This window comes from Ovis aries, chromosome 8, assembly GCF_016772045.2.
Source record: "Ovis aries strain OAR_USU_Benz2616 breed Rambouillet chromosome 8, ARS-UI_Ramb_v3.0, whole genome shotgun sequence".
Classification (NCBI taxonomy): Eukaryota; Metazoa; Chordata; class Mammalia; order Artiodactyla; family Bovidae; genus Ovis; species Ovis aries.
In genome coordinates, this window is record NC_056061.1 from 20,979,774 (window position 1) to 20,996,240 (window position 16,467).

At 36.6% G+C, this 16,467-nt stretch overlaps 1 protein-coding gene across 1 annotated transcript in view; it reads right to left on the reverse strand.

The window, feature by feature from the left end:
- RFX6 (regulatory factor X6) overlaps nt 1–16,467 on the reverse strand; it is a 53,346-nt gene that overhangs the window by 21,636 nt on the left and 15,243 nt on the right. Inside the window, exons 5-7 of the mRNA XM_004011174.6 lie at nt 11,707–11,784; nt 10,611–10,638; nt 763–870 (exon numbers count right to left, since the gene is read on the reverse strand). Of these exons, the coding sequence (XP_004011223.3) occupies nt 763–870; nt 10,611–10,638; nt 11,707–11,784 (214 nt within the window). The remainder of the gene's footprint in view (nt 1–762; nt 871–10,610; nt 10,639–11,706; nt 11,785–16,467) is intronic.

Here is a 16,467-nt window from a genome sequence, read left to right on the forward strand (position 1 = left end):
CATATTCATCTGTCTTTGCACCTTAAAATTATGAACTGACTTAAATATACTCTGAAAGATATTTTCTCAAATGCTAATAGACAATGAACTTTAGTTGAAAAGAAGGCAGAAATCTTTATGCTCTGATACAATAATGGATCCTGCTATTAGTCAGCCAGCAGATACCCAGCAAATGTCTCTAGAAGTTTAGAAATAGGGGAGCATTTAGCTTTCAATTTTATTACATAAGCAATGCAGTTTATTTTATAAACTGGATTTCAGGAAACTGTTTCTTCTTTAACTTTCAAAAAAATTTGCAACAGAGCACAAAATTTTATAATTGAGAAGAATCTTTGGAATCTTCGAGTAAGGTATCTCCGCCTCAGTGATAGGAACAAATTCTGTCCTAGAGAAGTGGTTGATGACTAATTACTGAAATGAAATGGTGCTAGTAGAAAATAACACTTAAAATGAAAGAAATTGCATATGATAGGCATATTCTAGGATTTTCTTCCTTGATACTGAGTTTTAAACAAAAAATAAACTTTAGTCTTTTGAGGTTTATTATACCACCTTCTGATAATATACTATCAGGGAGATGGTAAATAATTAATTGGAAAGTCCTGAATCGATGTTAGTAAACATTTGTCCCTCCTATAAATCAGTCAATTATGTTTGATTATGCAGATTTCTGTTTCCCACGAGTGCCATGAGATTCCCAGCAAATTGAGATATGGAACCAACATATCAGAAAATCAATAGAGAAGTATCTTTAATTAATACCTTGTCCTTAGAAAGGCATCCTTGGTACACAAGGTGTTGAGCGCTGGGGAATTCTGGAAGAAGTGTTCCAGTTTTTGAGCTAAGTGAATATTTACGAGTGAAGCCACCCTATAATTTTAAAAATGAAAAGAAATAAATCATTATCAGCTATTTGATAATGACAGACAATTCTACAATATACAATTCTAACAATATAGAAACCTACAAAATTTCATTCTTCTTTCTCTTTCATAACAAGTCAGGAGGTTTGGGTAAACTGTTTATTAGATCAAATACATGGATAAACTAGATATTTCAGCAGAATTACTGTTGCCAAATCATACATAGTTTCATAGTCGGGGCATTTTTCTTTTACTTTGGATTTTAGTTTTAAACACTTTTTCAGTTTTCACAACTTTTAGAAATTTTAGTTCACAAGTTTACATTAGTTAATGATATGTTTTAAAGAGCTACTTTTAGGCTACTGAAATTAATTTAATATGAAAGGGTCAGAAATTGCCAGATTCACTTATGAATTACCAAATCATTTATGGATTATGAGATGGTAAGAAGTTTTAATTATTATGCCTCAGAGATAATTAGTGGTAAAATTGTGATTGAAGCCTAACTCTTCAGATTCCCAAACTAGTACTCAGGATTTTCCCATCTCAACCTCCCTCCTTCTGCCAAATTCAGGTACTTGTTTTATTTTGAATATTTTGGAAAACACCCTTCAAAGGCTGGAGAAGCAAATAGCAACCTACTCCAGTATTCCTGCCTGGAAAATCCCATGAACAGAGGAGCCTGGTGGCCACAGTCCAAAGGGTTGCAAAGAGTCAGTCACGACTAAGCCACGAAGCATCCTCTGGTAGTTTTCCGAAAGTCAGAAAAAGTGACAACTAAGCAAGATATAATACTGTAATTCTAATGTACGCACAAGAAACCCACACATAGAGAGTAAGAATACGTAAGTCATGACGGAACCAGAGCCCTAGCAAGGCCTTCCCAGATGGCTCGGTGTTAAAGAATCTGCCTTTAGCACTGTTAGGAGATGTAGGAGACGCAGGTTGGATCCCTGGGTCGGGAAGATGCCCTGGTGGAGGAAATGGCAACCCACTTCAATATTCTTGCCTAGGAAATCCCATGGACAGAAGAGCCTAGCGGGCTACAGTCCTCAGGGTTGCAAAGGGTCAGATGACGCACACACTCATAGGTCGCAACTGATTGTTGGTTTCGTTTGTGGAGAACGCCTACAGATATTAACATTGATGAATTATAAAACCTAATGTTGAATGAAGCCAGAAAGTCATAGAAAAAGTGAATCCATTTTTATGTAGGGCCAATAATAAATAATGCATTGGTGATAACAAATTGGACAATGATAAACAGTATATAATATTTACTATTTTAATCATTTCAAAAGATGGTACTAAGTACAATCATCACTACATTGTTTAATATTGATGGTATACATTCATAAGTGATAAACTTTAATGAATGACAAAGGAGTAATTAGCACCAAATTCTGTGAGCAGTAATGTTTGGTAGGGACCGGAAGTGATTGTGGTGAGGGCACAAAGAGGACTTTTCTCTTTTAAACAGTGAGGTAGGTCATGAGTTTTTATCTTAGGCTTATTTTAAAAACCCCGTGTGTGTGCCTGTGTTACAATAATACATTTCCCAATAAAAATGTTAGAGTGCTATGGAAATACATATTAGAGTATATGTCTTTTAACTATTATTTAAAATTCTCATGTTGATAAATAATAGTTTTGTGATAGAAGCTGGCAACACATATGGAACATCAACAGGGGAAAGAGTGACTAAAGAAAAAAAGTCAAAAATTAAATTTGCCTGGATATGTTAACAAATGTGTACAAAGCTGGTATAAATCAAATGATAATATTCTGTCTAGAACCTATAACACAAAAAGAAAGGAGAGATTGATAAACTGGGAAAAATTAGATGTTCATTTTCATTCCACTAGGAGGTTATTTTAATTGCAGTAAACGAGGTGCCAAATCTTAGACCAGCTATGGAGGTCTGTTTCTTTTTCTTTTTTTTCTCTCAACTGATGACTTCACTACTCTTGAACGATTAGGAATCTTATTTCCAAAAGAAAACAAGAAGGAACCTACAGAAAAGAAACAATATGATTAGAAGCAAGAGGGGCTGATTTATGAGGAAAGATTAAAGGATTTAAGCTGCACAGTTTGGTTAAGTGATGACTAAAAGAGAACATGATAACAGTCTACAAATATTTGAAAAGCATATACCAAGGAGGGAGGATTTGCTATTTATCTTGGTACAAAGTTGTTAAACTGGTCATGAACAGTTGATATTAAGGAGAAGGCTATCAGGGAAACTTCCTGGTTAAAATAGTATATGAAATCAAGGGACTATTCCTTAGAAAATAATGGCAACTTCATTACCAGAACCACTGAAAACAAAATTGGACCCACGCTCGAAGACTCATAGGAAAAGTTTTCTTTGACCAGGACAAAGTGTTAAAGCTAGGTTTCATTTGCTTGTTTATTCCTAGCAATTAGAGGGTTCTGAGACTTTCTCTAAGGTATTTTTGAAATGTGAATCACTATATTTATGAATAAAACATTTTAAACAATAAAAATTCATGCTGCTGGTTGATAATCGCTCTTAATTTCCTCTCCATGTTTTGTTTTGCTTTTGTTGCCATTGATTTTGTTCGCTTTTATGTTATGAGCCATTTAAAACTTAAAAGAAGGTATATATAAAAAGTAATAAATACTCATACTTACTGTCTTGAGACATCAGACATTTGAAATACTAATGTGGCCTCTGTCTCCCTCTCTAATTTCATTCCCATCCCCCTCATAAGGAATAATTAATGTTCTGGATTTGGTTTATATCATTACTATACAAACCTTTGGAAATTTACCTCATATGTAAATGCTTTTAAATAACATATACTATTGCTTTAAAACTGGTACCATATAGTATGTATTTTTCTACATTCAATGAGATTTTTGCACACAACTTTAAGTGTTTGAGATGAACCTAATTTGATTCTTAAGGCTATAGTTCACTCATTTCCAAAGCAGTGTAGAATTTTCCTAAATATATAATATTTTATTTTCCTACTATATCATAATGGAATTGTATTTTTTGATATTCTGAAATTATAAACAATACTGCAATGAACATCCACATACATGCCTTCTTGTACATGGTGTGAAGGTTTCTCTAGGAAGGCAGTCATAATGTGTGTGAATTTCTGTTTTATTAGGTATTGCCCCTTCTACCATTTAGAAAAGCTTCTTAGCTCCCATTCTTAACAAGGCTATATTTTAATAGTTTTAATTGCTGCTAGTTCAGTAATAGTAAAATGATTACTCATTAAGATTTTAATGTTAATTTTCTTGATTTAAAAATAGATATATTTATTGGCAGGGTGGTATTCAAAATATTTATTGACTACGCATTATAGAGGGCTTCCCCAGTGGCTCAGTGGTAAAGAGTCTGCTTGCAGTGCAGGAGCTGTAGGAAACACAGGTTCAATCCTTGGGTCAGGAAGATCCCCTGAGGAAGGGCAAGGCAACCCACTCCAGTATTCTTGCCTGGAGAATCCCAGGAACAGAGGAGCCTGGCGGGCTTCAGTCCATGGGGTCACACAGAGTCAGACACGGCTGAAGCAACTTAGCACGCATGCACACACACATTATATAACCTGGTCAATCAGAACAGGCACCGTGAGCACCAACGCCGTGTATGGCATTCTTTTTCATCTTGGTGACTTGCCTGTTCATATACTTTACTGTATTTCTATTGGGTGGTCTTTTTATTGGGCTCCTCTTGTGGCTCAGACAATTTTTATTATTGAGTTGAACACACTCTAAAATAGTGCCATCTGATAGAACTTTCTGGGATGGGGAAAATGTTCTATTATCTGCACTGTTCAAATACAATATTCACTAGCCAGCACTTGAAATGTAAATAATGTGACAAAGAAAGTGAATATTTTATTTTATGTAAGTAATAGTCATTTGTGGCTAGTGGCTGCCATACTGCATAGCACAGTATATGTAGATATTAATCCTCTATCACTTATATATGATATATATCTAAATTTATGTTATACATTTTACATATTTGAAGCCATATAAACATATATTTGTCTTTGCATCCTGTTTTTCTTCCTAACACTCCTCCATGTCATTAAAAGTCTTTAATAAATGATATGATATTCAGTCCTATAAAAGTCTTACAAATTATGTGACCATTTTTTATTATTAGTCATTTAGATTGATATGTTTCATACCATAGTTAATAACAATTTTGTACATAATATTTTGTTTGCATTTTCTACTATTTCTTTAAGTGAGATTCATACAAAGGTGAAATTAGTGGGAGAAAGAGTATGAACACTTAAGATTTGAACATGGATCTTGCAAAGATCTTCCAGAAAATGTGTTCTGTCTTCACCAGCAGGATGTGAAAGAGCTTATCTCACCATACTTTTACCAGCTTAATAATAATTTTTATATTTGATAATTTCATTATTTAAAATATTAATTTAAATTTATTTGGTAGTTCATGTTCATGCATTTATTGGCCTTTTCTTCCTCGTGTGTTTTGTCTATTCATGTCTTTTTAAAAAACTGTTATTGAGGTCCTCCTATTTTTTAAAATAAATTGCTAGTATTTCTTCGTGTAGTAGAGATATCCTATTGTCATATTTGCATGTGACAATGGACTAATATCTTCCCATTGTCTTTTGTTGACTTCAGATTTTGTATATGATACTTTGATTTAAATAATTTTTCATTTTCATGTTTTCATTTTTTTCCCTTTGAAATTTCTTAAATTGTTTTCATGCTTAAAAGGTTATTCCCCCTTCAGAAATGAGGTAGATATAGTTCCTTCTAATTATTATTTTTGTATTTAATAACATATATGAACTTCATAAAGATATAAGCTTTAGAATTTTTTTTTCAAAGTAGACCATTTTTCTAACATCATGCCCTGAAGAATTTTATTTATTTATTTGGTACTCTCTCTTTTTCCGTAAAGGAATTACGACAATTCATTGAAAAATACTTCTTCCTTCATTGGGTATAATGTGACCTTTCTCACACACTAAATTATTACATACACTTGGGCCTTTTTTCAGGTATCTAATCTCTACTGTAGATTTGTTCTACCTACATTTGAGTCAGTATAATACTGTCATAATTTTGATATCTGCCAGGCAAGTCTCCTTTGATTCTTCTTCTTTATACTTCTCTCAACTATTACTTCCTGCATATCCTTTGTGCATGCGTGCATGCTCAGTCACTGAGTCGTGTCACACTCATCGTGACCACATGGACTGTAGGCTGCCAGGCTGCTTTGTCCATGGAATTCCCCAGACAAGAACACTACAATGAGTTGCCATTTCGTACTGCCAGGAATCTTCCCCATCCAGGCATCGAACGCATGTCCCTGTGTCTCCTGCATTGGCAGGTGGATTCTTTACCACTGAGCAACCTGGGAAACCCCATATATCCTTTTAGATCAAGTTAATTTCCCAAAATAACTGCTCATTCAAATTTTTTAATATCAATTTATTTATTTTAATTGGAGGCTAATTACTTTACAATACTGTATTGGTTTTGCCATACATCAACATGCATCCACCACGGGTGTACACGTGTTCCCCATCCTGAAGCCCCCTCCCACCTCCCTCTCAAATTTTTAAATAGAGTATTAAATGTCTAAATTTAAGGAAGAATTGACACAGGGTAGCCATTCCCTTTTTCAGAGGATCTTCCCAACCCAGGGATTGAACCTGGGTCTCCTGCTTTGCAGGCAGATTCTTTACCATCTGAGCCACCAGGGATGCCTTTTCTTTTGACTACTCCCAAATATTTTGCATTTCTGCTGTTTCCTGAAATTTACATTTTACAATGTTCTACCTTTCCTGTCTTCCCCAGAGACTGTTCCCACCTCTTTCAACAGGGAATCTGTGAGAAAAGTTCTGTAAGAAAACAATTTGAATGAGCATTTTCTCAGTTCTCCCAAGGAAAGCACTTGGCTAGTACAATTTCAGTTGCATAAAAGAGCTCATTCCCTACATACAATGGATGTCTTGGGGCATTAAGACTACATTCTCTCTGGAAATCCTGACTGAGAAGAGCTGAGACTTCAAAGTTCTTCAGACTTCTACTACCCTCTACCAAGATTTCACTCACAGAAAATGACCTGACTGCTGATACCTCAGAGAGGAAACCAAAACCACCAATCTCCCTCAATTTCCTGCCACAAAATCCACAAACCCACTTCATCTGAACTAACCCATTCCTCTTTCCAGTTTTAATGAAATAAATGTCCTTCTCTCTAGGGCCACTTCCTCCACTCTAAAGCCCTTCCTTGCCCATCTCTTCAGTGACCCTGTACTCTCAACTCTCTTTCACATCTTCAGTCTCTCCTCTTTACTATGTTTTATCAACGTTAGAACCACAGTTCAATCTTCCTTCTGAACTAATTGTCAAGCCCACCGCTATCCTGACTAAGTTTTCTGCATTCAATTCCACTTCCCACTCATTTCACAAATCAATCAAACCCTAGCTCTCTCACAAACCAACGAAACCCCAGCAGTGAAAATGTTCTCCCTGCAGTTATTATCTGTACTTAACTCGTTCCACAGACCTTTTCCAGTCCGTATCTTGATGGCCCTTTAGCCCCATTTGATAGCAGCAAGCATTCCCTTCCCTTGGAAGCACTCTTTTCTCCTGGCTTCCGTGCCACTATTTCTCCTTTCTCTTCCCTCTCTGGATCCTCCTCTTGTTCTTCTTTCCCACTTTTCACAACTCTTTTCTCATAATGTTTTTTTCTTCTCCTTTATTTTCTACCTAAATGTGTTTACCCTTTACCATGACTTCAGTCACCATCAAACTAAATACCTAAATCCTCTCATCCAGTCATATATATCCAACTGCTCACTTCAAGTATACACTGGATATTTTATAAACACATCAAATATTTGTTGTTGTTCAGCCACTAAGTCATGTCCAGCTCTTTGCAAGCCCACAGACTGCAGCAAATCAGACTTCCCTGTTCTTCACTATCACTCAGAGTTGGCTCAAACTCATGTTTGTTGAGTTGCTGGTGCTATACAACCATCTCATCCTCTGTCATCCTCTCCTCCTCTCACCCTCAGTCTTTCTCAGGATCAGGGTCTTTTCCTTGGTGGCTTCCTGGTGGCTCAGACAGTAAAGAATCTGCTTGCAATGCAAGAGATTTGGGTTCATTCCCTAGGTTGGGAAAATCCCCTGGAGACGGGAATGGCTACCCGCTTCAGTATTCTTGCCTGGAGAATTCTATGGACAGAGGAGCCTGGCGGGCTGCAGTCCATGGGGTCACAAAGAGTCGGACACAACATCATATATAGCAAGTTCCAAACTGAGCCCTTTGTCTTTCTATTCTTTCTACCTGCTTGTCTTCCAGTACTTCCAGGCTAAAATCAGTCATTTCTCTCCATCCTTTGGGCTTTTATCCTTATTTGGATATTTTCTTATCCAGACTAACCATGTATCTATAGCATGATGCTCCTTTTGTTTGCCTTCCTGTTTGCTGGTTTTTAATATTTGGCAACATCAGAGTCATTTTTGGTTTTCACAGTGAGGTGGAGGGAGAGCTATTGGATCTGATGGATAGAAACCAGAGATCTGTGATGTTGAAATATCCTACAAATGCACAGGACATCTCCCACTACACAGAATTATCTGGCCTAAAATGTCAGTGGTACTAAGGCTGAGAAATCCTAATCCATGTTCCATCTGTCTGGACCACTCCTCTCCTCCTCCTCCTCCAAATCCTACTTATCTCAGTTCTATCTTTAAATGTTACTTCCTGTGGGAAATGTCCTGAATCACTTATACTAGGTTAACTCTCAAGACACTGTTTATAATTAGTTATGATTACTTGCTCAAGGTACGTTTTCCTGCTACAGTATATAGGATTAAACTTATCCATTCACAATTTTGGTCCCACATACCTATAATACCACATATCTATCAATTAACATTTCAACCATGGGTTTAAAAAATAGAATTTCATTTTGAATTTGTAAGAAAACAAATACATCACAGTTTCCTTAGCTGTAAATTAGTAATATTATTACCTATTTTCCCTATCTCACCATTCTTAATGCTTAAATGACCTGAAGGATATAAAGATTTGCACTGAAAGTTTCACATCCTGAGCAAACTGATGGTTGGTCACTCCAAATACAAAACAATTTTTTAAAATTTCAACTTTGTTAAACAAGCATCTTATCATAATTTTTAAAAAGTATTTAGACTCATTGGGAAAGACCCTGATGCTGGGAAAGACTGAGGGCAAGAGGAGAAGGGGGCAACAGAGGATGAGATGGTTGGATGACATCACTGACTCAATAAACATGAGTTTGAGCAAGCTCCAGGAGATAGTGAGGGACAGGGAAGCCTGGCATGCTGCAGTCCATGGGGTCACAAAAAGTTAGACATGACTTAGTGACTGAACAACAAAAAGAATATTTTCAAGCTTTTCAATGGCCCTTAACTGTGTTCATTTATATAATAATCACAATAATTATACTCTATTATTGCTTCAGGTTAGAAAAATAGGCTGGATAGCCTAATCGAAAAATTATTTTTACTTTATTAACAAAATCTATACCCGAGTTTTTATTGTGCTCTTCTAAGGGGGAAGAAGTAGACATGAGAAAAAATTTTCTTTTACTCGATAAAGCGAGGCTTGCCACCTGCATGCTGTACCAGCTAATGGACTGATGGTACCACCAGCTCTTCAAAACAGTAGAAGGAACACCTGAGAGAAATGATTTAAACTCCCTATTGACATAAACTTCAGTCAACTGAAGTGTATTTCTAAGTCAATATTTTTGCACTTTCACAACTGTTTATCTAATAAAGAGCTATTATTTCATTGATAAAAAAAGCAATCTGGAGGATTTTATTATGTAATTAGCCATTAAATGTATTAAAAGCACTTGTGGGAAGAAATTGGTCATTTCAGAAGATTGGGGGTTTTTATATTATTTCTTAATATGCTTGCATCATTTCACCAAACTAATGGAGTTACAATTTCCCTCAGGTCCAGATGGACCACACAACACATTGCCACGGGCCCGGGTTCTGTGGCACCTCCTTTAATGATTAGTTAACTTGAGGATAATGAAGACCTGATCATGTGCCTAATTAGCCATGCAGTCTCTAATGGTAGTTTCAGTCATTTAGATAAAGTCAGTTTGTTGACCTGTCCTTTGGTTGGGAGTGAGAAGGGGGAGGGGAGTCTACAGAGAAAGTGTGTGTTGGGTGAGAAAGTGTGTGCTGTGTGTGTGCTGGGCCCTTTCTCCTGGGCTCCCACCTCTGCCACACCCTGCCATCACTCCCAGTGCAGAACAGAGCAGCAGCATCACACACACACATGGCAAAACATCACAGCATAACATTTGGGTTCTTAACTACTACTAAAGGTTTTGTCTAAATAGGTATATATACTCCAAATACCATTTTTTTCCATATCCTCAGCTTTAGGCTTTTTAAAGTTTAAATAAAAATTTCTTGGATCAACGGTGGTCTTTAAAAAAATACTCTTTCTAGTATCTAACATTAGATGAGAATAATTGAAAAATTCCCCCTGCTACGTTATTTGGAGGTTCAGTAGGTCCATGTAAAGAATCGTTAGTTGCCCCAAATCTAATTTAACTCTGTCTGAAGTGCTCAGCCATTCAAGGGACTCTTCATAAATAACATTTATTTCTATATTTGCCAATAAGGATGAATAACCCTGTTGTTAAGATTGTAATACATGTTATAGCGATATACAATGTAAATGAAAATAATTCTTACCTCATTCTTCAGCTTGCTTCCAGAAAACCTTAAAAATAAGAATATTTTTCAGTAATTAAAAATACACATACAGTTAGAGCTATCAAGGAAATGCAGAGGATCTACAAAAGTAGTAACTTTATACCACGACTAGTGAAATAAATCTAGAGAAATGTGTTTGATTTTCAAAGGGACCCAAGCCTCTAAGGGAAAGTAGAATAAAGGATGTTGAGCAGTCAGGTAAGAATTGAGACAATGAAGGCACACAATATGAAGCATTTGTGTGTTCTAACCTGTATTTTCACTTCACAACAAGCAGTGGTTAATAAGCTGCCATTAAGTTCTCTATAGTATCTGAGTTCATCTTAGTATGACTCAGGTGACTGAAGTTATTTGTTTTTCCATAAGATACCTTACTTTTAAAAATAAATCATTCTTTTGAGAGTTAGAGCAGTTATTGGTAAATCAAACCATAAAGAAATTTCAGATGCAGATTTAATCATTTGGAGTTCTAATTTTTAAAAAATAATAATTGCATATTATCACTGGTTTCATTGGATGCCACCTTACTTGTCAATAATATCCTCCTGAGAGTTGATGGCAGATTAGAGCAACATGTTCTTTATATTCATTTGTATTTTTTCCTTCACAGAGACTCAGTAGCTGGGGTCAGAAGCCTTATCATACTAAAGTAAGCTGATATATCAGAGCATATGTGACTAGAGATGAATAAGCTTTTCATTCTCATAAGATACTGGCCAAAGCATCTTTAAAGCAGGTTATCACATAGAAAAAAATATATTTTCTGCCTTTATTTTATTGAATCTAGCTTGAAAATCAATTTAGCCTTAGAAGCAAATATTAATTTAAAAGCAATTCTGCTTCCCTGGTTTCTTTTTTACATCTCTCTGGGACACCTGGCTCACCATTAATTTCTCATTAATGACTGCAAATTATATAAATTGCCCAGTCATTGTAAGTGTCCATACAAAGTTAAAATTAAGGTCTGATGCTGAAAGGAAAACATTTCAATAAGCAAAATTAGCAAGTCATTTTATTCGATATATATTATTTAAAGACATTCAGAGAACTTGTCTTGAAGATAGCAGGACTCTACCTTGTCAGGCCTTTTCCAGAATAAACGGAATGGTAATATGCACTACTCTCTTTGATGCCAATCCCATAATAATGATACCTGGAACAAGAACCAGCTCTGTGTTAATATAGTTTCTTGAAGTGGAAAACTAAAGTAGAATTGAAGTGAATCACAGGTGAGAACTGCAGTCCCTTGATCATCATCTTCCTTTCCTGACTTTTTTCAAGTAACATCTTAATGTGTTTAATCCTTCTTTAACAGTAACTAAGCCTACTTATGGTCATATTTCTGGCTCTAAGCTTGAAAAAGAAGGAAAATCACCTACTGCCAATCCCTTTCAAACCTCTAAAAAATTAGGTCTCAAAAGCCAGAAAAAGAAAAAAAAATGTAATTGTAGGCATTTAACTGTAGGCACTTAAATTTGTAAATGTAGACACCGGCTCTAAATATATCCAGTGTATCTATCAACAAATTGCTTGGTTCAATTTGAATGTGGTCAATTGAAACAGAAAACGGTGGGTCTTCTTCACAGTACATCTATTGAATGGAGAAGAATGTGACTTTATGTGTGGGGGAGACAATGATGTCATGTATAAGAATATGTACAAAGCATATGACCCTTTAAAAGTTATTTTCCTCAGGAGGAGTGAAAAACCCAATTCACTGTCATTTTCACTTCAAGTTTTTATGCGACAGTGGGGAGAAAACAACTATGTGGTGAATCAGTGGAAATATGAAATGTGGAATGTAACGAACAATTTGCTATCAGTGTCTCTATGGAGTGAGACACGGGCCAATGCAGCATCCCGTGGAATCTCAAATTGTACCTCATTCTCCTCAACTGCAGAATCCCAACTTACTTCACACTCAAGTACGAATGCTACACAGGGGACACAAACACCAGGTGGACAGTGGGTATTTAGTGAGGCTGGCCAAAGTCTGCTAATTTCTGCCTTCACTTTCCCTCCCTTCTCTGCCTACCATGCAGCACCATTAAATATTTGGTTATCTACCATTTCAATTTGCACTCATCTAAAATCAGGGAAAGAATGAAAGAAAAAGATAAGGGGGCTTCCAGTAGACTTCAGTGTAATCATATTTAAAAGTTCGTTTCTTAGCATCGCCATCTGAGTTTAAAGTGGAGAAGACAATGGAGGATCTATGCTTCAAGGCCCCTTTGCTGACCTCAATAATAAAGAAGGGACTTGGCAGAGCAACTCTGACCCTAAATGTTTTCAAGTCTCAGGACAAGAGTACAAATGGGGGCCCACAGGCCTTATACCTAATTAAGTCGTGTGAACACACTGTGAAACAAAATGTTCCTGTCCTCCTGTCGTGACAGCATACGGCCATAATGATCGGGCAGGTAGGTCTGAGCTTAGAATGCCTGGCCTCCTGAAGTTCCACGAGGAAACATGGTGGTGTGAGAAGAGCCATCCCCACCTCACTCCTCTCCCCAGCCTCTGCTCCTCTGCTCCCTGTGAGGGGCTGCTCGAGACCACTCCAGCCTCCACATCCAAGATCCACCCTCACACACACCTGAACAGCTGCCCCCGAGCCGCCTAGCAGGTCTCTGTCTCTTGAGGATGGATGAGGGAAGAGGCCTGCATAGGCCCAGAGGCAGGCCTGAGGCCGTTTGGAGTTCTTGGGCCCCATGGACTTAAAATGTGGGCCGGAGGGAGCATGTAGTCTCCAGGTGGGCACATCCATACGGGCTGTGACTTCCTTGTCTCCTGAGGAGACCAGCTGAAAGAGGGCAGAAACAGAGCCCTCTGTGAGTGTGAGTCCCAGAGATGGCTTCTCACCCGTCAGGTTTCTGGCAGTATAGTGGTAGAGAAGATGCCTCTAATGACACTGGGCCATTTGAGATGGAAAAGAAAGCATTTCTAAATATGAAAAAAATTACACAATTATAATAAGAAATGCTTCAGAAAGAGCTGTTCTATTTGATCAAGGTAGGGAAGATATTTTAGGAATGTAGCAGACTTGGTATAAGTTTTCAAGCCTTCAGTTTTGGCAGAAAACCGAAAGCAGTCTATTAACCTAAAGAGAATAAGCTCCACTTTTACAGTAAAAAAATAACCCTCTGGTAGATAAGGGAAAAACACTGCTATGGTATATTGGGACAAAGAGAGAAATGAAGGAAATACGAAACTTGAGAAAACTCCAAAATTTGAGTTTATTTGTCTCTAATTAGAAGCTAAAAGAAGAAAACTATTTAAATCATAGATAAAGACATTACCAAAAGCAGCTATAGTAATAGAAAATGATAAGGTAAATACCTAAAAACCATAACAAATGGACATATTTAGATGACATTTGGCCAAGCATATTAGGATTAGTTAGTGAACATAAGTCTGAAATAATTATAACTATTTTTCTTTTATTAGGTTTTAGAACTAAGATACCAAAAGAAAATGACTTTGTATTGGGTTAAATAAAGCAAGAAATGCCTGAGAACAAGAGAAACTATTACAGTGAAAATAAACGGCAATTTCATGATCTTTTGCAAAGCTTGCTCTTTGCTCTATAGATGCCACAGTTGGAAGGTAAACTTCCAAACTCATTCTATGAGGCCACCATCACCCTAATACCAAAACCTGACAAAGATGTCACAAAAAAGAAAACTACAGGCCAATATCTCTGATGAACATAGATGCAAAAATCCTCAACAAAATTCTAGCAATCAGAATCCAACAACACATTAAAAAGATCATACACCATGACCAAGTGGGCTTTATCCCAGGGATGCAAGGATTCTTCAATATCCGCAAATCAATCAATGTAATTCACCACATTAACAAATTGAAAATAAAAACCATATGATTATCTCAATAGATGCAGAAGGCCTTTGACAAAATTCAACATCCATTTATGATAAAAACTCTCCAGAAAGCAGGAATAGAAGGAACATACCTCAACATAATAAAAGCTATCTATGACAAACCCACAGCAAACATTATCCTCAATGGTGAAAAATTGAAAGCATTTCCCTAAAGTCAGGAACAAGACAAGGTGTCCACTTTCACCGCTACTATTCAACATAGTTCTGGAAGTTTTGGCCACAGCAATCAGAGCAGAAAAAGAAATAAAAGGAATCCAAATTGGAAAGAAGAAGTAAAACTCTCACTGTTTGCAGATGACATGATCCTCTACATGGAAAACCCTAAAGACTCCACCAGAAAATTATTAGAGCTCATCAATGAATATAGTAAAGTTGCAGGATATAAAATCAACACACAGAAATCCCTTGCATTCCTATACACGAATAATGAGAAAGTAGAAAAGAAATTAAGGAAACAATTCCATTCACCATTGCAACAAAAGAATAAAATACTTAGGAATATATCTACCTAAAGAAACTAAAGACCTATATATAGAAAACTATAAAACACTGATGAAAGAAATCAAAGAGGACACTAATAGATGGAGAAATATACCATGTTCATGGATCGGAAGAATCAATATAGTGAAAATGAGTGTACTACCCAAAGCAATTTACAAATTCAATGCAATCCCTATCAAGCTACCAGCCACATTTTCACAGAACTAGAACAAATAATTTCAAGATTTGTATGGAAATACAAAAAACCTCGAATAGCCAAAGCAATCTTGAGAAAGAAGAATGGAACGGGAGGAATCAACTTGCCTGACTTCAGGCTCTACTACAAAGCCACAGTCATCAAGACAGTATGGTACTGGCACAAAGACAGACATATAGATCAATGGAACAAAATAGAAAGCCCAGAGATAAATCCACACATATGGACACCTTATCTTTGACAAAGGAGGCAAGAATATACAATGGAGTAAAGACAATCTCTTTAACAAGTGGTGCTGGGAAAACTGGTCAACCACTTGTAAAAGAATGAAACTAGATCACTTTCTAACACCGCACACAAAAATAAACTCAAAATGGATTAAAGATCTAAATGTAAGATCAGAAACTATAAAACTCCTAGAGGAGAACATAGGCAAAACACTCTCAGACATAAATCACAGCAGGATCCTCTATGATCCACCTCCCAGAATGCTGGAAATAAAAGCAAAAATAAACAAATGGGATCTAATTAAAATTAAAAGCTTCTGCACAACAAAGGAAAATATAAGCAAGGTGAAAAGACAGCCTTCTGAATGGGAGAAAATAATAGCAAATGAAGCAACTGACAAACAACTCATCTCAAAATATACAAGCAACTTCTGCAGCTCAACTCCAGAAAAATAAACGACCCTATCAAAAATGGGCCAAAGAACTAAATAGACATTTCTCCAAAGAAGACATACGGATGGCTAACAAACACATGAAAAGATGCTCAACATCACTCATTATTAGAGAAATGCAAATCAAAACCACAATGAGGTACCACTTCACACCAGTCAGAATGGCTGCGATCCAAAAATCTACAAGCAATAAATGCTGGAGAGGGTGTGGAGAAAGGAACCCTCCTACACTGTTGGTGGGAATGCAAACTAGTACAGCCACTATGGAGAACAGTGTGGAGATTCCTTAAAAATTGCAAATAGAACTACCTTATGACCCAGCAATCCCACTTCTGGGCATACACACCGAGAAACCAGAATTGAAAGAGACACATGTACCCCAATGTTCATCGCAGCACTGTTTATAATAGCCAGGACATGGAAACAACCTAGATGTCCATCAGCAGATGAATGGATAAGAAAGCTGTGGTACATATACACAATGGAGTATTACTCAGCTGTTAAAAGAATTCATTTGAATCAGTTCTGATGAGATGGATGAAACTGGAGCCGATTATACAG